This window comes from Euleptes europaea, chromosome 21 (genome assembly GCF_029931775.1).
Source record: "Euleptes europaea isolate rEulEur1 chromosome 21, rEulEur1.hap1, whole genome shotgun sequence".
Classification (NCBI taxonomy): Eukaryota; Metazoa; Chordata; class Lepidosauria; order Squamata; family Sphaerodactylidae; genus Euleptes; species Euleptes europaea.
This window is the reverse complement of record NC_079332.1, coordinates 11,125,498-11,145,148: the sequence shown is the minus strand read 5'-3', so window position 1 is coordinate 11,145,148 and position 19,651 is coordinate 11,125,498. Positions and strand designations below refer to the sequence as shown.

The following is a 19,651-nucleotide window of genomic DNA, read 5'->3' as shown; positions in this document are numbered from 1 at the left end:
AATTGCTTCTGCTCCCTGCTCCCCCTCGCCTCTGATAGTCCCACCTCTCATTTGTGCTTCCGATTCTTTGCCACCTCTCAAGGAAGAACTTTTACATTTCCCTGCCAGCGCTGGGGAACAGGCAAAAATTTCCACTCTGGATGTTCCTAATGATTGAAGAAGACCCCTAGGCAAGCCACCTGAGCAAAACCAAAAACTATGGTGAATCCGAAGGGATGGGTCTCAAGAAGGGACTTTCACATACTTTCAGGGAACTTCCCCCCCCCCAGAATCCTTTGCATGTGGCTGGCATAACAACTCAGTCTGGACATTCAATGTGCTCAACTCCATACCAGAAATTTTGTTAGTCTTTAAGGTGCTACTAGGAGCCCCGTGGAGCAGACTGTTAAGCTGCAGTACTGCAGTCAAAAGCTCTGCTCACGACCTGAGTTCGATCCCGATGGAAGTCGGTTTCAGGTAGCCGGCTCAAGGTTGACTCAGCCTTCCATCCTTCCAAGGTCGGTGAAATGAGTACCCAGCTTGCTGGGGGTAAAGGGAAGATGACTGGGGAAGGCACTGGCAAACCACCCCGCAAACAAAGTCTGCCTTGGAAACGTCAGGATGTGATGTCACCCCATGGGTCAGGAATGACCTGGTGCTTGCACAGGGGACCTTTACCTTTTTAAGGTGCTACTGGACTCTTGCTCTTTTCTACTGCTACAGACAAACACGGCTACCCATTGTGAGCAACTTCCTGTGCTAGGTCAAACAAACATTGTTCAGTATGCAATCTTCCCTTTCCCAACTGTGAATCTGTCAGCACAGGGTTCAAATTTACCTTGCAACGTTTTTTCCATGTGGGGTACAAAGAACACAGTGTGTGCAATTTTATACCCTTGTAATTTGTTGTACATAGGCATTAGCACCAGAGCAGTGCGCACCCGAGTGATAGAGCACAAATCCAGAATACATTCACACATTATAGATGCCCCATTGGTTACCCACGACATCGAGAAAGGACCCCCACAGATATCTGTTTTTTGTATTATGGTGCCTTAAAAAATCTGGACATAACCAAATCAAGTCTAAACAGACCAGAATGATCATAATGGAGGGGGGAACAAGCCACGAAGCAGAACTGGCAACCACATCCCTGGTTTAACAGGCGTACCTTCCTGTTTTGCTTCTGGACTTATCGCTATCAATGTAAGGCGAGTCAGTGTAAAAAAGCATGGAAAAAATGAGGGATCGCAGAGTAAAGTACAAACCAGAAACACAATACACCGTGATAAAAAAACTCACACAGTTATTTACTATGCCTAAGACTGAATGTGTAACAAACAAATGTCTACAAGAATAACAAAACGTGGCCAAATAGTAAATAGCAAAAATGTCTACAGAAGTAAAACAAAATGTTAACAGTAGTAGGGTACTGGAATCTGGATGTAATGAGCCGGCACTTAATTCTTAATATACTCAAGGAGTATCCTAAGACGTGAAAAGGGAGCTCTACCTGTCTAACTGTTGATGAAGATTTGAAAAAAGGCAGGAGCACAAATTGGCAAGAGCTAACGCTGACTGGGCTGCCAAGAAATGTTTGCTGAGTCAAGGTTACAGGGCAGAAGGAAGAGTTTGCAGTTCCATCCTTTATGTTTTAGGCTTCTGCAAGCATGTTTTACCTAGCTACATAAAATGTCATCTCTGTATTGACAATCAGAGCCCTTGAGAGGATGGAAGTCAGGGGAAAGGCCTCAGGACCCACCTATTCAGGGGCTGGCTCCTCTTTCCCTCTTCCCTGAGCAGTTTGAACACAAGAACACATGAAGCTCCTTACACTGAATCAGAGCCTTGGTCCATCAAAGTCACTATTGTCTACTCAGATCGGCAGCAGCTCTCCAGGGTCTCAGGGTGCCTTTGGACATGATGGTCCACATTTTTACTGGTCCCATCCACATAGGCCCCAATTTCTTTGCTTTAGGCCCTGCTTCCCCCCCTCCCTATTACTGAAGGGATTTGGGGGAGCTTTTAAAAAATTGACAGATTGCTGTAACATCATAATGACATAACAAACTACTGTTCCCACCTTTCACTTATTGGAGACCTCTGCTCTAGCCTTTCTCGTTGTGAAGTTAAAAGGGACAATGTCCCAATTCTTTGTCTCCCCTATACACTCACACAGACCCTTCCTTGGGGGTCCTTGCCTTATTTCCATCTAATCAAGAACAGACAAAGCACCATATGAGTTAGACCTCTGGCCTATCAACCCCGGTGGTGTCTGAGTGGCAGGAACTCTCCCAAGTCTGGGGAAAAGGTCCTTCTCAGACTGATAACAAGGAGATACCAGGGACCTTGTATGTGTCAAGCACATGTGTGCTACCTCTGGGCAGTTAACGTTAAAGAAATAGTTAGATTAAAAAGGTAGTAGAATTCCTTCCTGTGAATCAACACCACCTATCTCTGAGCTATGGGCATGGTGTAATAAAGACAAGGCTGGAGTTTGCCGTCTTAATTATTTTAAGATGACAATTGAGAGCACCGGAACCCTAGAAGATGAGCCAGTAACAATATACAGGGCTGGAGTCCTTCACTTTATCCACCGCTTTTAGCAAACGCAAGAGACATTTCCCCCCCTAAACCTTCAATCATCCTCTAACCTTTTGGGCAGAGTTATTGTTAAAATAACAGAGAAAAACCTGAATAATTCAGCGGCACAAAGATCACCCTCCCTGATTATGCTGCTGACAGCCACCAGAAGCATCTTAGACAATTGCCTGCAGCGTCCAGGTCACGAGATAGTGTTACTGGGTCACCGGTGACACCTGACAATCTGTTTAATGATCATCATGGAGTATATCGAATGGTAGCTGCGGACTCACCTTGAGCCACTTTGAAGTTGCAAGCCATTCTGGGACACAAAGCAGACAAGATGCTGGGTGATCCGCCGACGGGTCTTGGGGGTAAATTACTAGTATTTCCGCAATCGTGGACCCCCTTCCCCCAATTCACAACAGGGCCCTGGCCCTGAAGGAGGATGGCTTAATGAGAGCCAGCTGGATGACAGCCAGCATGATGTGGTGGTTAAGTGTGGTGGACTCTAATCTGGAGAACCGGGTTTAATTCCCCACTCCTCCACATGAGCGGCAGACGCTAATCTGGAAAACCGGGTTGGTTTCCCCACTCCCACTCACATGAAGCCAGCTTGGTGACCTTTGGCCAGTTGCAGTTCTCGCCAAACTCTCTCAGTCCCACCTACCTCACAAGGTGTCTGCTGTACGGAGAGGAAGGGAAGGAGATTGTAAACTGGTTTGATTCTTCCTTAAGTGGTAGAAAGTTGGCATATAAAAACCAACTCTTATTATTGTTATTATTCCCCTTCCTTCCTCTCTGTTGGTGTTTTCTCAACCTCGAATCATGTCTGAGAGATGATATTTCCCCTCTTCACCGTGTATCTGTACATCTCCCCCAATGAGGCAGTCCATTTAGGGAAAACGGCACAGTGGGAAAAGGTCACCTAGCACCTGGCCTGAATCAGGAAGGCTCTCAGCTGCTATTTATCAATTAAAAATGCTCAGAAAATTCATTTGTGGTTCTCCCATCATCTCCTCTAGTTTGCTCCCCCAACTTATAGAGGCTCTCCAAGCTCAATTTAAGATTCTGATTATTGCCTTTAAAGCCTTTCATGCCCCTCCTTGTAGGTCTTCTAGGAGCATCTGATTGACCACTTTATGAAACAGGACTAGGTGGGCTACTGGTCTGGCCCATGTTCTCTGCACCTTACTACACTGTTGCACCGGAACATACGGAAAACATCATTTAGAAAAGAGGCATTTCCATTCAGTCCTAGTAAAACGCTATGCATTAAAACCACATGCAACTTGATGGGGTAATTTCGGAGCCAGCATGGTGTAGTGGTTAAGAGCGGTGGTGTAGAGCAGCGGAGTCTGATCTGGAGAACTGGGTTTGATTCCCCACTCCTCCACATGAGCGGCGGAGACTAATCTGGTGAACTGGATTTGTTTCCCCACTCCTACACATGAAGCCAGCTGGATGACCTTGGGCTGTCACAGGTCTCTCAGCCCCACCTACCTCACAGGGTGTCTATTTTGGGAAGGGGAAGGGAAGGTGATTGTATGTCAGTTTGAGTCTTCCTTAAGTGGTAGAGAAAGTTGGCATATAAAAACCAACTTCTTCTTGCTCAGGTTTAACGTCTCAGTCCAAAGAAAATGCTACCATCTAAAGTGCCACATCTCCTGATGTGTTCTCTGGTATTTTAAGAATGGCCCTGTGGACTAGGGAAAAGGTCCAGCGAGTTCAAGCATCCTGTTTCCTAGAGTGGCCAACTGGGTGCTTCCAGGAAATCCACAAGCAGGGCATGAACACCACAAGTGGTGTAGGCATCTGAAGCTGCCATAATCAAACCTTTGGCCCAGCTAGCACTGCAGAGTGCCAGACACCAGGGGTCCTTCCCAGTCGAACCACCAGACCAGAGATCCTTTTCAATGAGGAGATGGCAAAGCTGGAACCTGGAACCTTCTGCACTCAAAGGACATGCTGAGCTATAGCTTCTTAACCAGTTTTTTTGTGTGTGTCTTGTTTAACCTCCCATGAACACATGAAGCTGCCTTATACTGAATCAGACCTTTGGTCCATCAAAGTACTGTCTACTCAGAATGGCAGCGACTCTCCAGGGTCTCAGACAGAGGTCTTTCACATCACCTACTTGCCTAGTCCCTTTAACTGGAGATGCCGGGGATTGAACCTGGGACCTTCTACATGCCAAGCAGAGGCTCTACCCCTGAGCCACAGCCCCTCTCCTCTTTCTTGATTCTGTGGGTGGTGGTTCATGGTCACTCTTAATTGGTGGAACCTCGTTGAAGACAAACTGGGCAGATGACATTTGACACCATGGAAATGTAGAACAAGTGATTTCAGATTTAGGCTTATGTGAACCCCTCTGCCCCTGTCCCCCAATTAACATGCCAAGTTCCAGCATGGTCATTAAAACCCCTCTTAGAAAGGGGAGCTTATTTACCCCCACGATTATTTCATTCATTCTAACTAAAGCAGACAGGTAGCAACGCTTCAGATGAAGACTCTCGTTAATGAATTAATAAATGCCAGTAACTGTAGATTGCCTCTTGTATCGCTATACAGTGGCATGGGCCTTCGCTCTGAAATCCAGTTCGTTTTTTGTAACCAACCTTTCAGCCAGGATTAGTATCACTTGGGGTCTCAGTTTTCTTTTTCAAACATTCAAGGATACCATCCTGAGCAGCCAGCGACTGGCTACGTCACCTTTATCATATTTTTAAGTGATTGTAGCATCTCTTGGTTATGTGGCTCTCTTCACTTATTGAAGTGTTTCCAAATACATGGAGAGAGGGATCAGGTGGGCTGTGGGAATGCCCACAAGGGAAGGGCATTCCAAAGGCGAGGTGCCACCACTGAAAAAGCCCCGTCTTTGGTGGCCACCCATCTTACTTCTACACAACCACACAACGTCATTTGCAATAGTTTTCCTGCTCTTGCCTTCCTGTAATTAAGGAAGTGGCTTCCAGATGAGGACATGGCGCTTAGTGAGGAAAGTTCATCCTAAAAAAAGAATATCAGGCCTTTTATACATAGGTTGTTTCCATCGCGACCCCCCCAACTATGTCGGGTCTTTGTTTTCATTATACACATCTTTTCCGACCTTTAGAAGTCACTTCGCTCCTTCCCCGCATTTCCCCCATGTTTCCTGCATGCTGTTTCTGACGGCATCCAGAAAACGCAGGGAAAATGTGGGGAGAGAGCGAGGTGACTTCTAAACGTCGGAAAAGATGTGCATAATGAACATGAAGCCCCGAAGTAGTGGGGGGATCGCTATGGAAACAACCCATGCATAAAAGGCCTCAGGCTTGCTTCTATTTTACTGACAGCTTCTCTGTCAGGCCGACACCATTGCCGTTAGGTGTCTTTCTCCTCCATCTTCCTGCAAAAAGGCGCAGAACAAGAGAAATAAAACCAGCTTTCTAATTCCACACACCAATTACCTGTTGCAAACTCAGCCTTCATTTGGGACCGGGAAAAAACCAGAGAACCTGCACCGGACTTTAACTTGATGGCCCAGGCCAAAGCTTAATTAAAGGAAGGGACATTACTTTGTCAGGACAGGAGAGTCGGCAGCTCTCTTTAATGTACTCCTTGGGTATAAATAGAAGTGTGGGGGGGGAAACCCAGTTCATTAGTTAAGCAAGACATCTGAGCGGTGTCTCAAATGGAGCATCTAATCCATGAAAAGGTAACCCAAGCAGCCCCTGTCACCTTTAGAATCCTATATAAGTTAGGCAGATAAGTCCGAGCCAGAGGTACCATCCCGCTTGATAACTATTCAGCTCTTTAAAAAAAATCCCCCCTCTGCCCTACCTGAGAAACCCATAAAGGTGAGCAGCCGGCATAAGAGTTTAAAGGGCAGAAACATCTGTGGCCAGGCTGAACAGGTAGTAAGTATAACAGCTGCCTCTCTCAGAAGATGGAGCTATTGTATTATATGTAATATTTAATCTGTGATGAGCTATTTACCTATTATTCTCTTCCCTGTTTGGGGAAACCATCAAGGTGAGAGCAGACAGATTAAAGGACGAAAGCACCTGTGAAGACACCTGTCTCTCTAGGATGGATCTACTGACCTCTTATTTCTCTGGATACCGCTGGACACTGGAATGGTTCTTTGTTTTAGTGGAAACATTCTATCCTTCAATTTTTCAACTTGGATGCTCTCCCCCACAATTTGCTATTTCTCTGTGAAGTCCCCCCCTCCCGTATACCTACAAAATATGGCATTGCTCTAACTACTTTCCTTTTGCACAGAGAGAATACATCAAAATATTTCATATTTCTATTTCACTGTAACTGATTTTGAAAGCCTTGTAAAAGACAGAGGTTTGGATGCAAGGCAGTTTTAGCGGAAAGAAGAGACAACCAGAGCTAGCTCCAAGACAGATATTCACCTCTTCCCCTCCCTTCCCTGTGACGGAAGAAGCGCCTCTTGGTCAGCCGCCTGCATAAGCACCTTGTGTTTGATTTTTCTTCCTGCGCAGGTTAATATGAGCATCACCGATATCCTGAGCCCTTCGGATATTGCCGCTGCCCTCAGAGACTGCCAAGGTAAGAACACCAGGCGAACTGACCTAACAGATGCTTGGCTGGATTAGAGGAAAGGTCCATTTAGTCCAGAAGTTTGTTTTCACCAGTGGTCCGCTGTATGTCTGTGAGAAACTCATAAGCGGGTCATGACAGCTGAGGGCCATTCCTTGCCTACCCCTCCGAAGATGGAGCGTCCCTTTTTCTAGCTACCATGGACAGATAACGACGAGTCCTTTCCTTCATTTATTTATGGCATTTCCCCCCCAAAGCAGTCTGCATGGTCCCCTCCTTCCTCCGTTTCATCTTTACAACAGCCCTGCAAGGTAGGTTGCTGAGAAAGAGAGAATGATTGGCCTAGTGGGTTTCTTGGAGAGCTGGGATTTCAATTTGGACTCCCCAATCCTAACCAGTAAGCCACGACTGCATGGATGCGTCTAATGCTTTTTCGAGAGACATGAAAGTCAGTCGCCAAAGCCACATACTGTGGTTCCATGGTCCATAACCTAATTATTCAAAGCATGAAAAATGCCTCCTTTATGTACCCTGAACCAATGGCTCTCTGGGTTCACCTGTTTCCAGAAAGAGAGTAATTTCTCTTTATGCACTCTCTTTGCATCATTTAGAATTTTTCTATAGTGCCCTGAGGTCTCCCTAAGGAACAAACTAGACCGTGTGGAGCCCACAGATCATCCTGTGCCTTTTGAAGAAAGATTTCAGTTTTTAAGAGTTGGGATTTAGGTTGGGGCTGTCAAAGGAGGAGAAAAGGGGTTTAATCCTTTCACCCTGACTCTGTCCCCCCTACCCGACGACAGGTACTTGCCGGGCAGCATAGAGTCTGGTTTCAAAACCATGCAGGGGTGGTAGTGCTAAACTCTCTCCCCTCTCAGCCCGTTCCTGAAAATTGGGTCCTCACAGCTGAAATTACATGTGTGTGCGTGTGTTAAGTGCCGTGACTCATGGCGACCCTATGAATCAATGACTTCCAAAACGTCCTATCCTGAACAGCCTTGCTCAGGTCTTGCAAACTGAGGGTTGTGGCTTCCTTTATTGAGTCAATCCATCTCTTGTTGGGTCTTCCTCTTTTTCTGCTGCCCTCAACTTTTCCTAGCATGATTGTCTTTTCCAGTGACTCTTGTCTTCTCATATAAATTACATGGATTACCTCAAAAGTCATTTCCTTCCCAAGCAGAAAACTCAACATTTAGTATTTCTGCATAGGGAAGCTAGGTCATCAGCCAAGAGCCAGCCGCTGATAAGGGCTATTGAATTGCAAGTAGCTGTTTTGCCCCACCAGAAAAAAAAATCCAAATGCAGCAGTAGTGTGATACCTGCTACTAGGGCCACTAAAAGGTCACAAAATAGCGAGCAAGCTTCTGAATTTTCCCCAAAACATCCAGCCTTAAGATGAGGTCCAGAGAACCTGAAAATTTTCTCATTTACTTTGTGACATTTTAGTTGACTTTAATAAAAGAGATTGACAACTTTCATATAAACCATATTTTAAAAAAATTCTCCTCTCATACCTATATGATTGTGTTGAGTCTACACATGCTATACAGGTTAAAAAGCTGTAATTTTCAGTGTATTAGAACATTCCAGGGAGGGGGGGGGCAATGCATTTTCTAGTGTAAGAGAGACATTAAACTCCTAGGAAGAGAATCGTGCTACTGGTTATGTTTCTCAGTACAGGAGAAGGGCATGTTGCTTCTTCGGGGGTGGGGGTGTCTATATAGCAGCATGGCCAAAGCAGTCCCCAGAGCAATGCTAGATCCTCCTGAATAAATGTAGGCGAAATGCGTAGGAGCAGTGTAACTGAATGAATATTTTTCCTTCCCACTGCACCATTGTTCTTTCGCTATGTTTCTCGGTGACAAATAAATTATACCTGACTAACAGCATTAAAGTCACTCTTGTTCACAGGATATGTAACCATCAGATCCACAGCCACGTTTCTGGGGACCACCGTTCCATTTAAAAATAACTATTTTCTAATTCACGTGCCCTGCTAAACACAGTTACACTTCTTGCAGATGCCACTTTGTCTAATAAAGTAAAAAAGACACTTGAATCTGAATACAATTTAACCCCTCATCTCTCATTGATTCATATCACTCAATGGTTTGCACTTGAACACCGATAAACTACTGCGCTGGAAGTGATGTCAGGTGATGAAAGTCGGATCTGTTTGAACGGTAAGAGCTATTTCACACATGCAAGAAATCTCGGTCACCCAGTGATAAAAAATTTATGCGCAACAACAAAAAATCTAAACATCACTTTTGAGCACACACCCATAAACACACTATTTATGAGAACAAGCGTAAAAGCATTGAAGGTCAGATGCCTAAGCGAAAAAGAAGTAGCTGTCATCTGTTCCCCAAGCTACAAGGTAACAGCAACTTTTTCTTTTTTTTTCTGTCTAGCTCCAGATAGTTTCAGCCACAAAAAATTCTTTCAGATCAGTGGAATGGCCAAAAAGAGTGGCAACCAAGTAAAAGAAATCTTCCGGATCCTAGATAATGATCAAAGCGGCTTCATTGAGGAAGATGAACTCAAGTGAGTTTTTAAAAAATATTATTATTATTGATTTGGTTTTGTCTCTTCTGTCCTTCAAAATGGGTTTAGGACTAAACTAGAAGAAATTGCAAGAAACCATGGATGGATCTCCTATGCTTGCCTGTTTGTTTAGCAGCTGGGGATGTAGCTTAGATGGGAGGGGCTCAAATGATGAAGGTCATGGATCTCCACTTGTCGTTAAAGGCAAATTATGTATGTAGCCCCAAAATGGATTGGGAACATGTGGGGATGGGGGCATCAAAACTACAATCCCTGCACTAATAACCTTCTGAAAGAAAAAAAAGGATGCTTTTTCTTTAAGTGTGTGCATGTGTATATGTGTGTGTGTTTATATGTGTGTATGCATGTACGTATGTGGTGGTGGAAAGTGTAGTCAAGTCACAACTGACTCATGGTGACCCAATAGGGTTTGCAAGGCAAGAGATGGTTTTGCCATTGCCTGCCTCTGTGTATTAACCCTGGACGTCCTTGGTGGTCTTCCATCCTAGTACTAACCAGGGCTGACCCTGCTTAACTTCCAACTGTGTGTGTGTGTGTGTGTGTGTGTGTGTGTAGGCTTTTTCCTTTAAAATGTATAATATGCATTCCTTTAACAGCAGCACAGGGAGGCCAGTTTGATTAGCAAAACTGAGCAGGGAAAGAGGACTTAACATCCTCTTCCCCTCCTGATCTGAATCAGGGGCAGTGCATACATAATATGCCCTTTGGAAGCCAATGGAGATTGATGCACCTGGTTAGTTGTGTTTGTTTAAGCTTGGGGGAGAATGTGAGCAGACCTCTTTTCACTGTCTGTCAAAACCCAATGTTTACAAGGAGATAGCTTTAGCAACAGAAGGCAAAATGTGTTTGTTTTGATTTGCAATCCATTATGTGATGTGCAACATCATTTCTTTAATCCTTTTTTGGGCCAGGACTTAATTATTCATATTTTCCTTTTAGATATTTTCCTTTTAGATATTTTCCTTTTAGATAGAGAGATAGCGAGAAAGTCAGACAGACAGACAGACATATTCACAGTTCTACCAAAGAACAAGCAGCAAAATATAATTCAGGTCTCATCATCGAAACTTGGAGAGTCCATCAAGCCCCCACCCAATGACTCCGTGATCTGGAATTTGATGTTCTTTAAATGAGCATTCGACATTTTTGCCATTAGACCACACCGGTTCTCAAAAACGAGCACAGGAAGACGGTGGCATAACTATACTGCAGCAGTTACTCCCACTCCATATGGAATCCTAGTACTTGCTGTTGGAGAGCTGAGATTTTGTCAATATCTCTCCAAATGGCAATTCCCACAGTTCCCCAGAGGAAGCCATGACCAACAATAATAAATAATAATAATAATATGATACAGGTTTGTAGTGTAGAGACTGCCCATTGTACATTCTATCGGGATTCTGTTTCTTAAACTTTCCAGGAGAAAAATGGGATCTATTTATTGTAGGTTCAAAAATACTTTGGACGCATCTTATATTGGACCAGCTGAGGCTAGCAAGCTTTTGTGTTGCACTGGATTCTTGTCTGGGCAGACAACTTCTTAGCCGATTGATAACACCCAACATCACAATCTTTCCCAGCCAGATGTAATCGTTTTCTCCTCTCCAGATTTTTCCTCCAGAGGTTTGAGTCTGGAGCCAGAGTGTTAACAGCGGCAGAAACCAAAACGTTTTTGGCAGCAGCAGACCATGATGGAGATGGAAAAATTGGGGCTGAAGGTATGGAACCTAGCTGATTTTCAATTGCCCACTAAAAGTTACTCCGCTTCGTCCTTTCCTGACCCCCGCTGCGACAGGAGAGCCAGGGAGGGCAGCGGGAGGCTGGCTGACCCTCTGCAAGCTGAGCTCCCAAGCACAATACCCCATTCAGCCCACTATACAGATTGGCCTCCACCTCAGGGAACCTAAAAAGTTTCATTCACTGTCCCTCCAGGAGAACAGCCTGCAATGCCTAGCCAGGTGGGGCTCTTCTCTGCAGCCTAAACAGCACTGTGCTTTTCTGTTCTGTTCTGAACAGGCCAGGAGAGAAAGCACAATAACCCACAGAATGTTTTCCCTTGGCTTGAGAGTTGCCAGCCTCCAGGTGGGGCCTGGATTTCTCCTGGAACTAGTTATTTGAGCTGAATGTGCCAGTTTTACAATAGACATGACCAGAAAGGCAGCGTTAAGATAGCAAGAAAGCTGAAACCGGGCTCCAGAAAAGGAAGGATTGACTCTAGATAAGAGAGTTTAACTTTTCCTGTTCTCTCAAGGCCTTTGCCTAGAAGATGTCTGCTAAGTATTAACAGTGCCTTCTTAAGCAGCACGACCCCTTTCCACGTCTACTGAAGTCAACAAACTTGCAAGGGTGTAGTTCTGTTTGGGACGGCGTTGTTAGATACTTTTGTTTGTTTGTTTGCTGGTTTTGCCCCCCTTTGCCCACACAGCTGCCCTGGAAAGGCACCTGTAGGGCTGCCAACTCCAGGTTGGGAAATACCTGGAGATTTTGGGAGTGGAGCCTGAAGAGTTTGGAGAGGGGAGGGACTTCAGTGCCATAGAGTCCAATTGCCAAAGCAGCTGTTTTATCTGGGGGAACCAATTTCTATCGCCTTGAGATCAGCTGTAATAGCGGGAGATCTCCAGCCACGACCTGGAAGTTGGCAACACTACTCATTTGCCATAACAGGGAAACTGCATTCCCTGTCAAGCCAGACAGCCTCAAAGGGAAGAAAATTAAGCAGGAATCCAGTGACACCTTAGAGACTAACAGTGCCATCCTAAGCAGCGTGGAACCCTCCTATGAATTTTGACTTCATTGCCCCTAGAAAGGTATAACTCTGCTTAGGATGGCACTTAAAACGTTTCCCAACGTAAGCTTTATGTATGCATAGCCACATTTCAATGCAGCTAAACTACTGAAGGGCCAGATTGCCTTTTATAAATATATGACTGTGCCAAAAGGTTTATTTCTTTTCTGACTAGTATAAGCAGCCGCCTGTATGAGTTCAGTTCACCTTGCAAATCATCTTTCCCCTCCCGCTTTGGTGTAGAATTCCAGGAAATGGTGCACTCCTAAAAGGCGCTGGAAATGACCAGGCGTGACGAAACAACTGACGCATCTCTAGGAGACCCTTCTCCCAAACCTTGTAAACCCAGGAATCTCTCGTTACCCCCTTTTTTTTTTTGCCTTGACCGTGTGTTACTGGTTTATAGATTTCAGTGAGGAACCACGACCGCACTAGTCAATGCATGCAATGTCATACTAGTCTAGATCTCTGATAACCATCTTAGTAACTGTTGAATTGGAAAATAAATAAATAAACGGATGTTTCTCACTGCGTTCTTGTGGCAGAGTATATCCTTTCTTGTAAGAAGAAGAGTTAGTTTTGATATGCCAACTTTCTCTACCACTTAAGGGAGAATCAAACCGGCTTACAATCACCTTCCCTTCCCCTCCCCACAACAGACACCCTGTGAGGGAGGTGGGGCTGAGAGAGCTCTAAGAGAGCTGTGACTAGCCCAAGGTCACCCAGCTGGCTTCACGTGGAGGAGTGAAGAATTTTGAATATGCCATACCCGGAAGGGCCTGTCCTTGCTCTTCTGGCTCTATTGATTCATTAGCTCATGCCCTCTTGGAATGCCGCTTTTATGAGGAACTTAGATCACATTATATCTTTCCCCTTTTAACATATAAATCTAATGCCTCTGGGTCTGACATAATGGCTTTTTTATTAAGTGACAGGGATCCCAAGGCTACATTGTCAGTGGCAAGATTTATTTCAGTCCTTATATCCCTCCAACATTAGATCTAAAATTACGCTGCTCAAGATCAATGGATCAAGGAGCTTCTAAGGGATAAAGGAATAAAGGAAAGATAGCAATCGCATAACATATTGTAAAAAGCAACAACACAAGAAACAGCTCTCCGTGAGCAATGTCCCTTCATCTGCCATTTACAGGCATTTGCCAACCTGTACATGAACCCTCATGGAAGGCAAGAGAGCTAGACCCCTACTATGCTGCCTGGAGAAGAGACGGCATCGAGAGATGATGATGGATAATCATATGCTTTTTGTTCCCTTTGCACTTGCTGACTGGACCATGGCTGGAAAGATATTAGCAGTGCCACCCTTCTAAGCGACCTTCTAAGCCCAGACGGATACAGCTCTGCTTAAACTATCACAATGATTACAACTCTTAAAAACATGATAAAGAATCTCTTCAAAAGACCACTTCCTTGCCATTTCAAGGATCAAATGTTTGCTCTTTCCTCTTTAGAATGTGTTTATAGGGGAAAACACTTTATAGCCATATATCATTCATAACCATTACAGATTTCAAAATTCCCCTGAAACCTACGACAGTGAAAGTAGAGGGGACGGGATATTCATGTAACTTTCTGCAAACCTTTCTGGCATTCCTGTTCCTCGTTCTGGACATGTGGGACTCGCAAATGACAAGAAGGTTCTGTTTATCGGGCTCACTGAACACGCTGACCAATGTTTCCTAAAACACATAATATGCCATACTAGAGTCAAATAAAAAATACTCAACATTTAAGATAAAGTAAGATACATTTATAAAATTCTGCATATATATGGTGGTAGAAAAGAGCAAGAGTCCAGTAGCACCTTAAGGACTAACAAAATTTCTGGCAGGGTCTTGTGAGCCACAGCTCACTTTTTCATAGGGTTGCCAGGTCTCTCTTCACCACCGGCAGGAGGTTTTTTGGGCAGAGCCTGATGAGGGCGGGTTTTGGAGAGGGGAGGGACTTCAATGCCATAGTCCAATTGCCAAAGCGGCCATTTTCTCCAGGGGAACTGATCTCTATCGGCTGGAGATCAGTTGTAATAGCAGATTACAAGCTAGTACCTGGAGGTTGGCAACCCTACTTCTTCAGTTCACTTTGTGACTCACGAAAGCTCACACCCTGCCAGAAATGTTGTAACTCTTTAAGGTGCTACTGGACTCTTGCTCTTTTCTACTGCTAGTGACAGACTAACACAGCCACCCATCGTGATATATATGGTGGAACTGTCATAAGTTAGAATATGGTTATTCAAAGATGGTAGGAATTCTGCCCACCCACAACTCTAAATTCTGGCCCCTCATCACCTTCCCAGTCCCGGGTAGCTCAGGCCAAGCCAAAGATTGCAGCCTTGTAAATTGACTGCATCATATAATATAGGTTTTTAGTGTTCCTATTTATTTGCCTAATTTATGCCCCACCTTTCTCTCCGATGGGAACCCAAAGTGGCTTACATCATTGCCTTATCCTCACAACAACCCTGTGAGGTAGTTTAAGCTGAAAGTGTGTGACTGGCCCAAGGTCCCCCAACAAGCTTCCATGGCAGAGCTGGGATTCAAACCTGTATCTCCCAGAGTCTAGTCCTCTAAAAACAAAATTTTACCCTCTTTTGTGCCACTTGTCTGGATACTGTTACTGTGAAACAGAAAGCGGAAATGGCTGATTTTATGTTATATTTGCGTTCCAGCCAAAATAGCCTTTACACTATATGCCCATTTAATATGCTACAGAATGTAAATTTAGAGAAATCTGGGAACATTCAAAGACACCTGGTGGAATATCAGGTATTATATGAGGATGATAAGGGAGAAAATTCAGTATAAGGCAGCTTCATGGGTTCATGTGCTCAGTATGACCACCCTGCTTGGGAGGGGCTGTGGCTCAGTGGTAGAGCATCTGCTTGGCATGCAGAAGGTCCCAGGTTCAATCCCTGGCATCTCCAGTTAAAGGGACTAGGCAAGTAGGTGATGTGAAAGACCCCTGTCTGAGACCCTGGAGAGTCCCTGCCAGTCTGAGTAGACCATACTGCCTTTGATGGACCAAGGGTCTGATTCAGTAGACGGCTGTGTCATGTATTCATGTGTTCAAAATAACACCTTTAAAAACTGGGTTGGAGTAAACAGCAGAGGGTGTAAAATGCTTTGCACGCACTTTCCTGACTCAGTCTCTAGCATCACCAATCTAAAGAATATCAGGTGGTGAGACTGAGAAAGTAATCTGTCTGAGGTCTTGGAGTGTATAAAAACTCGTAATCCTGCCATAGGTAGAAAAGGGGGCCAGGGTTGGGCGAGGGACCTCCTGAAAGAGAAGCGATATTAAATTGCTCCAGCACTGCTAAAAGCAGCACTAAAACTGCTGAGGATAATTTCACTTTTCCTCACCCTTTCAGGCTACAGGCTGTCGATGGACTAACTATTTGACCAGTCAGCTGTATGTTTACAGCTGTCAACACCCAGAGTGATTTATGACTGGGGGTGGGCGGGGTGTTTTTTTTTTATCTCTGGTATTCTGTAAATGGCCCTGACCTGGATGGCCCAGGCTAGCCCGATCTTGTCAGATCTCAGAAGCTAAGGAGGGTCATCCCAGGATGGGAGACCCTTGAGGAAGTCCATGGTTGCTACATAGAGGAAGTCAATGGAAAACTACCTCTGTTCGCCTCTTGTCTTGAAACCCCTACAGGGTTGCCATAAGTCAGCTACAACTTGACGGCACTTTCCTGTAAATGATGAAAATGCTGGAAACACAGCCAGCCAACTTTAAAAGCACAGTGCCCTTTAAAGCACAGTGCCCTGTTTACTAAAATATTCCTATTCTGTTTACTAAAATATTCCTAAATATTCCTGTGCCTTCACAAAAACTGAACTGTAATAATTCCAGAGGGGTAGCTGTGTTAATCTGTTGCTGCAAAATCAAGCCAAACTCCAGTGGCACCATAATGTCTAACGAATTCACCCCAACAATTCTAGCAGAAGCTTTTGTAACTTAGAGCTCACATAATTTACATACAAGTACAGATGCATACATTTCAGAAGCTAAGCAGGGTGGGTACTTGGGAGACCACCAAGGAAAGGTTTGCAGAGGAAGGCACCAGAAAACCACCTCTGCTTCTCACTTGCCTTGAAAGCCCCTTGCTGAGGTTGCCACAAGTTGGCTGTGACTTGATGACACTTACATACACACGTATGGATGCACCGCCAATGCATCTGATGAAGTGAGCTTTGACTAATGAAAACATAATTTGGTCCGGGATAAATTAATTCTTTAAAGTGCCACAGAACTTCTTTTTTTTATTTTACCAAATGGGAGAACACTGATACCGGCCTTCATTCTGCACAGGGTTCATCCACTTCCTTGTTTAATTTTAAATACATTTGACAAGCACTTTAATTTTGTGTAATGAGAGGGCTCAGAATCAAATTTCAAGCCAGGGACCTATCTAATGTCGTTCCACAAATGCCAAGGTGTGGTGTTACTATGCACACAATTAAGAAAATGGGATGAAATTGCAACCTCAATCATACTTCCCTTGGGATCTGTTAATATGTATATCAGGATTATAATAATCCATCTAATGCTTTATAACCGTTTGTAACAGTGGCTGGGCCCTCAGGGGTGTGGGGCTTTCAGATAACATTCTTTATTACCATTTAGTAATGCCCTTTGGCCTGGCATTTACTCAGCTGTTCCTACGTTCCTGGGACTAACTCCGGCCAACCCTGCTACCTGCCCAGTGAAGGTTCCAGACACTACCTTATCTGGTGTCTCAATCTCCTCAACGTCTCCATGGGAGTTGCCCTGACATCCCTTCCAAAGTCTGTGGTCTGTTCCAGTTCAAAATCATTCATCATTCGCAGCATGATCGGTACTTGGGAATCAAGGCTGGATCTATACCTGCAACAGGAGGAGGCAGAGGAGCGGGTTGTATCACTTCAGACTACCAGTAGGGGGACAGGTGCCATTTTTAACTGAAAAGGAAATCTCCCAACAAGTAAAAAAGTAGCAATTCCCACAGGAAGATTCCAGCAGTTTGTAGTTTTCTATTTGTGAGTTCTTTTAATGCAAGGGAGCATCAAGAAATTAGAGTCTTCTCATGTGCAATCAAGTGATTCAGTACTCTTGCCACTCCTCTAGTGTGAGACCCCATTGAAAGCATCACTGTACATTATATTTATCTTAGATTAATGCAAATGCAAAAAGGGTGTTTGTTCGTTTCATTGAAGTATAGTGAACAATCATAGGCCCTCCTGTAATATCTTACCAGCACACACTTCTCTAGATGTGAGAGGCAGTGTGGCATAGCAGATAGTATTGGACGAGGATCCTGGGAGACCCAGGTTCGAATCCCCACATCTACAACTCAGCTCACTTGGTGACCCTGGGCCTGTCACAAAATTTGTCCCACCTCACGGGGTTGTCATTGTGAGAAAATGGAGGGGGGAGAAGAATGTTCTAAGCTGCTCTGAATCCCAACTGGGGAGAAAAGTAGGAGAGAAAGAACGAAAGAACGAAAGAAAGAAAAGCAAAAATGTAAGCAGGCCTATTGTACATGTTTGTTCATTTACAAGACAAATAAGAAATGTAAGATTGTTAAGGGCAGCCAAAAAGAGCAAGAGGCCAGTAGCACCTTAAAAGGTAAAGGTCCCCTGTGCAAGCACCGGGTCATTCCTGACCCATGGGATGACGTCACATCCCAACGTTTCCTAGGCAGACTTTTTTTACAGGGTGGTTCGCCAGTGCCTTCCCCAGTCATCTTCCCTTTACCCCCAGCAAGCTGGGTACTCATTTGACCGTCCTCGGAAGGATGGAAGGCTGAGTCAACCTTGAGCCAGCTACCTGAAACCAACTTCTGCCAGGATCGAACTCAAGTCGTGAGCAGAGCTTGGACTGCAGTACTGCAGTTTACCACTCTGCGCCACGGGGCTCATTTAGTAGCACCTTAAAGACTCACAAAATTTCTGGTGTGAGCTTTCGTCAGCCACAGCTCCCTTCTTCAGATGTTCTTATGAGGGCAGAAAGGTGTAACAAAAGAGGCCAGAGTACAGCCATCTTGAGGAAAAGATTAAATTAGCATAACCTCAGCACTTTCTGTCTTTGTTCTTTGCTTGCTGGGAAAAATATGCGCTGGCTGGCATGCTGATCTAAAATTGAACAAGCTTACAAATTTTTGTAAATAAAACACTTATTAAACACTTCGTAAAAAAAACCGCTTATTATTATTAAATGTTTGGTTTGACCCACTACCAGGTCGGGCTGGATGCGCCCCACCTAATTTACCTCCACAGGGTTATAGTGAGGGAGGAAATGGAGAGGGGAGAAAGGTGTTAAGTCGCTTTTGGGTCCCTGGTGGTATAAAACGATGAAGGAAACAAAAATAAAAATAAAAACTGACATATTTATACAAGGGTTCTTTCCCCTTGGCTTAAACACTTTCCCTGACCAACCAGACCAAGTTTCTGGCTAAGAAGCTGCTGATGAAAAAACTGGTTTACACTCCCGACGGCTAAATTCTGCCCCGCAGCTATTAAAACACGTCGTACCCTGACAGGATAAGAGTCACAGAAATACAGTATTACTCAAAATATTAAGGGGGGGGGGGTCACACCAAGTTTATCTAAACTTTTATTCACACATGTAATATGTAATTTGTGTGTGTTAAGTGCCGTCAAGTCACTTCTGACTTATGGCGACCCTATCAATTGTGTGTGTATGTTAAGTGCCGTCAAGTCGCTTCCAACTCATGACAACCCTATGAATGAAAGTCCTCCAAAATGTCCAATCTTTTGACAGCCTTGCTCAGATCTTGCAAACTGAAGGCCGTGGCTTCCTTTATTGAGTCCATCCATCTCTTGTTGGGTCTTCCTCTTTTCCTGCTGCCCTCAACTTTTTTTTAGTCATTTTATGTAATTTTTAGGCTTAGATTATTTGCGGTAGCCGTAGTAGCTTTTGTGGTGGTTTTCCTCATTATCTGTTGTGGCTGTTTGTTTGTCTTTTGCTGGTCAGTGGCTGTATAAATAAAAATATTATTATTACTACTCTCAGTGGGTAGCCGTGTTAGTCTGTCTGCAGTAGTAGAAAAGAGCAAGAGTCCAGTAGCACCTTAAAGACTAACAAAAATATTTTCTGGCAGGGTGTGAGCTTCCGTGAGCCACAGCTCACTTCTTCATATACAGCTACAATGTCTCTG

At 44.4% G+C, this 19,651-nt stretch overlaps 1 protein-coding gene across 1 annotated transcript; it reads left to right on the top strand.

The window, feature by feature from the left end:
* Positions 1-6,413: 6,413 nt before the first annotated feature.
* OCM (oncomodulin) lies at positions 6,414-12,735 on the top strand. Its single transcript, XM_056866551.1, has 5 exons — positions 6,414-6,461; positions 7,059-7,125; positions 9,528-9,660; positions 11,290-11,399; positions 12,710-12,735. The coding sequence occupies exons 2-5, from the start codon at positions 7,065-7,067 to the stop codon at positions 12,733-12,735; spliced, it is 330 nt and encodes a 109-aa protein (XP_056722529.1). The 5' UTR covers positions 6,414-6,461; positions 7,059-7,064.
* The last annotated feature ends 6,916 nt before the right edge of the window (positions 12,736-19,651 follow it).

Excerpts from the sequence above, each read along its gene's own strand:
- OCM (XM_056866551.1), top strand. The coding sequence starts at position 7,065 with ATGAGCATCACCGATATCCTGAGCCCTTCGGATATTGCCGCTGCCCTC. Across the intron at positions 9,661-11,289 it reads ATTGAGGAAGATGAACTCAA|ATTTTTCCTCCAGAGGTTTG; the intron begins GTGAGTTTTTAA and ends TCTCCTCTCCAG. Across the intron at positions 11,400-12,709 it reads TGGAAAAATTGGGGCTGAAG|AATTCCAGGAAATGGTGCAC; the intron begins GTATGGAACCTA and ends GCTTTGGTGTAG.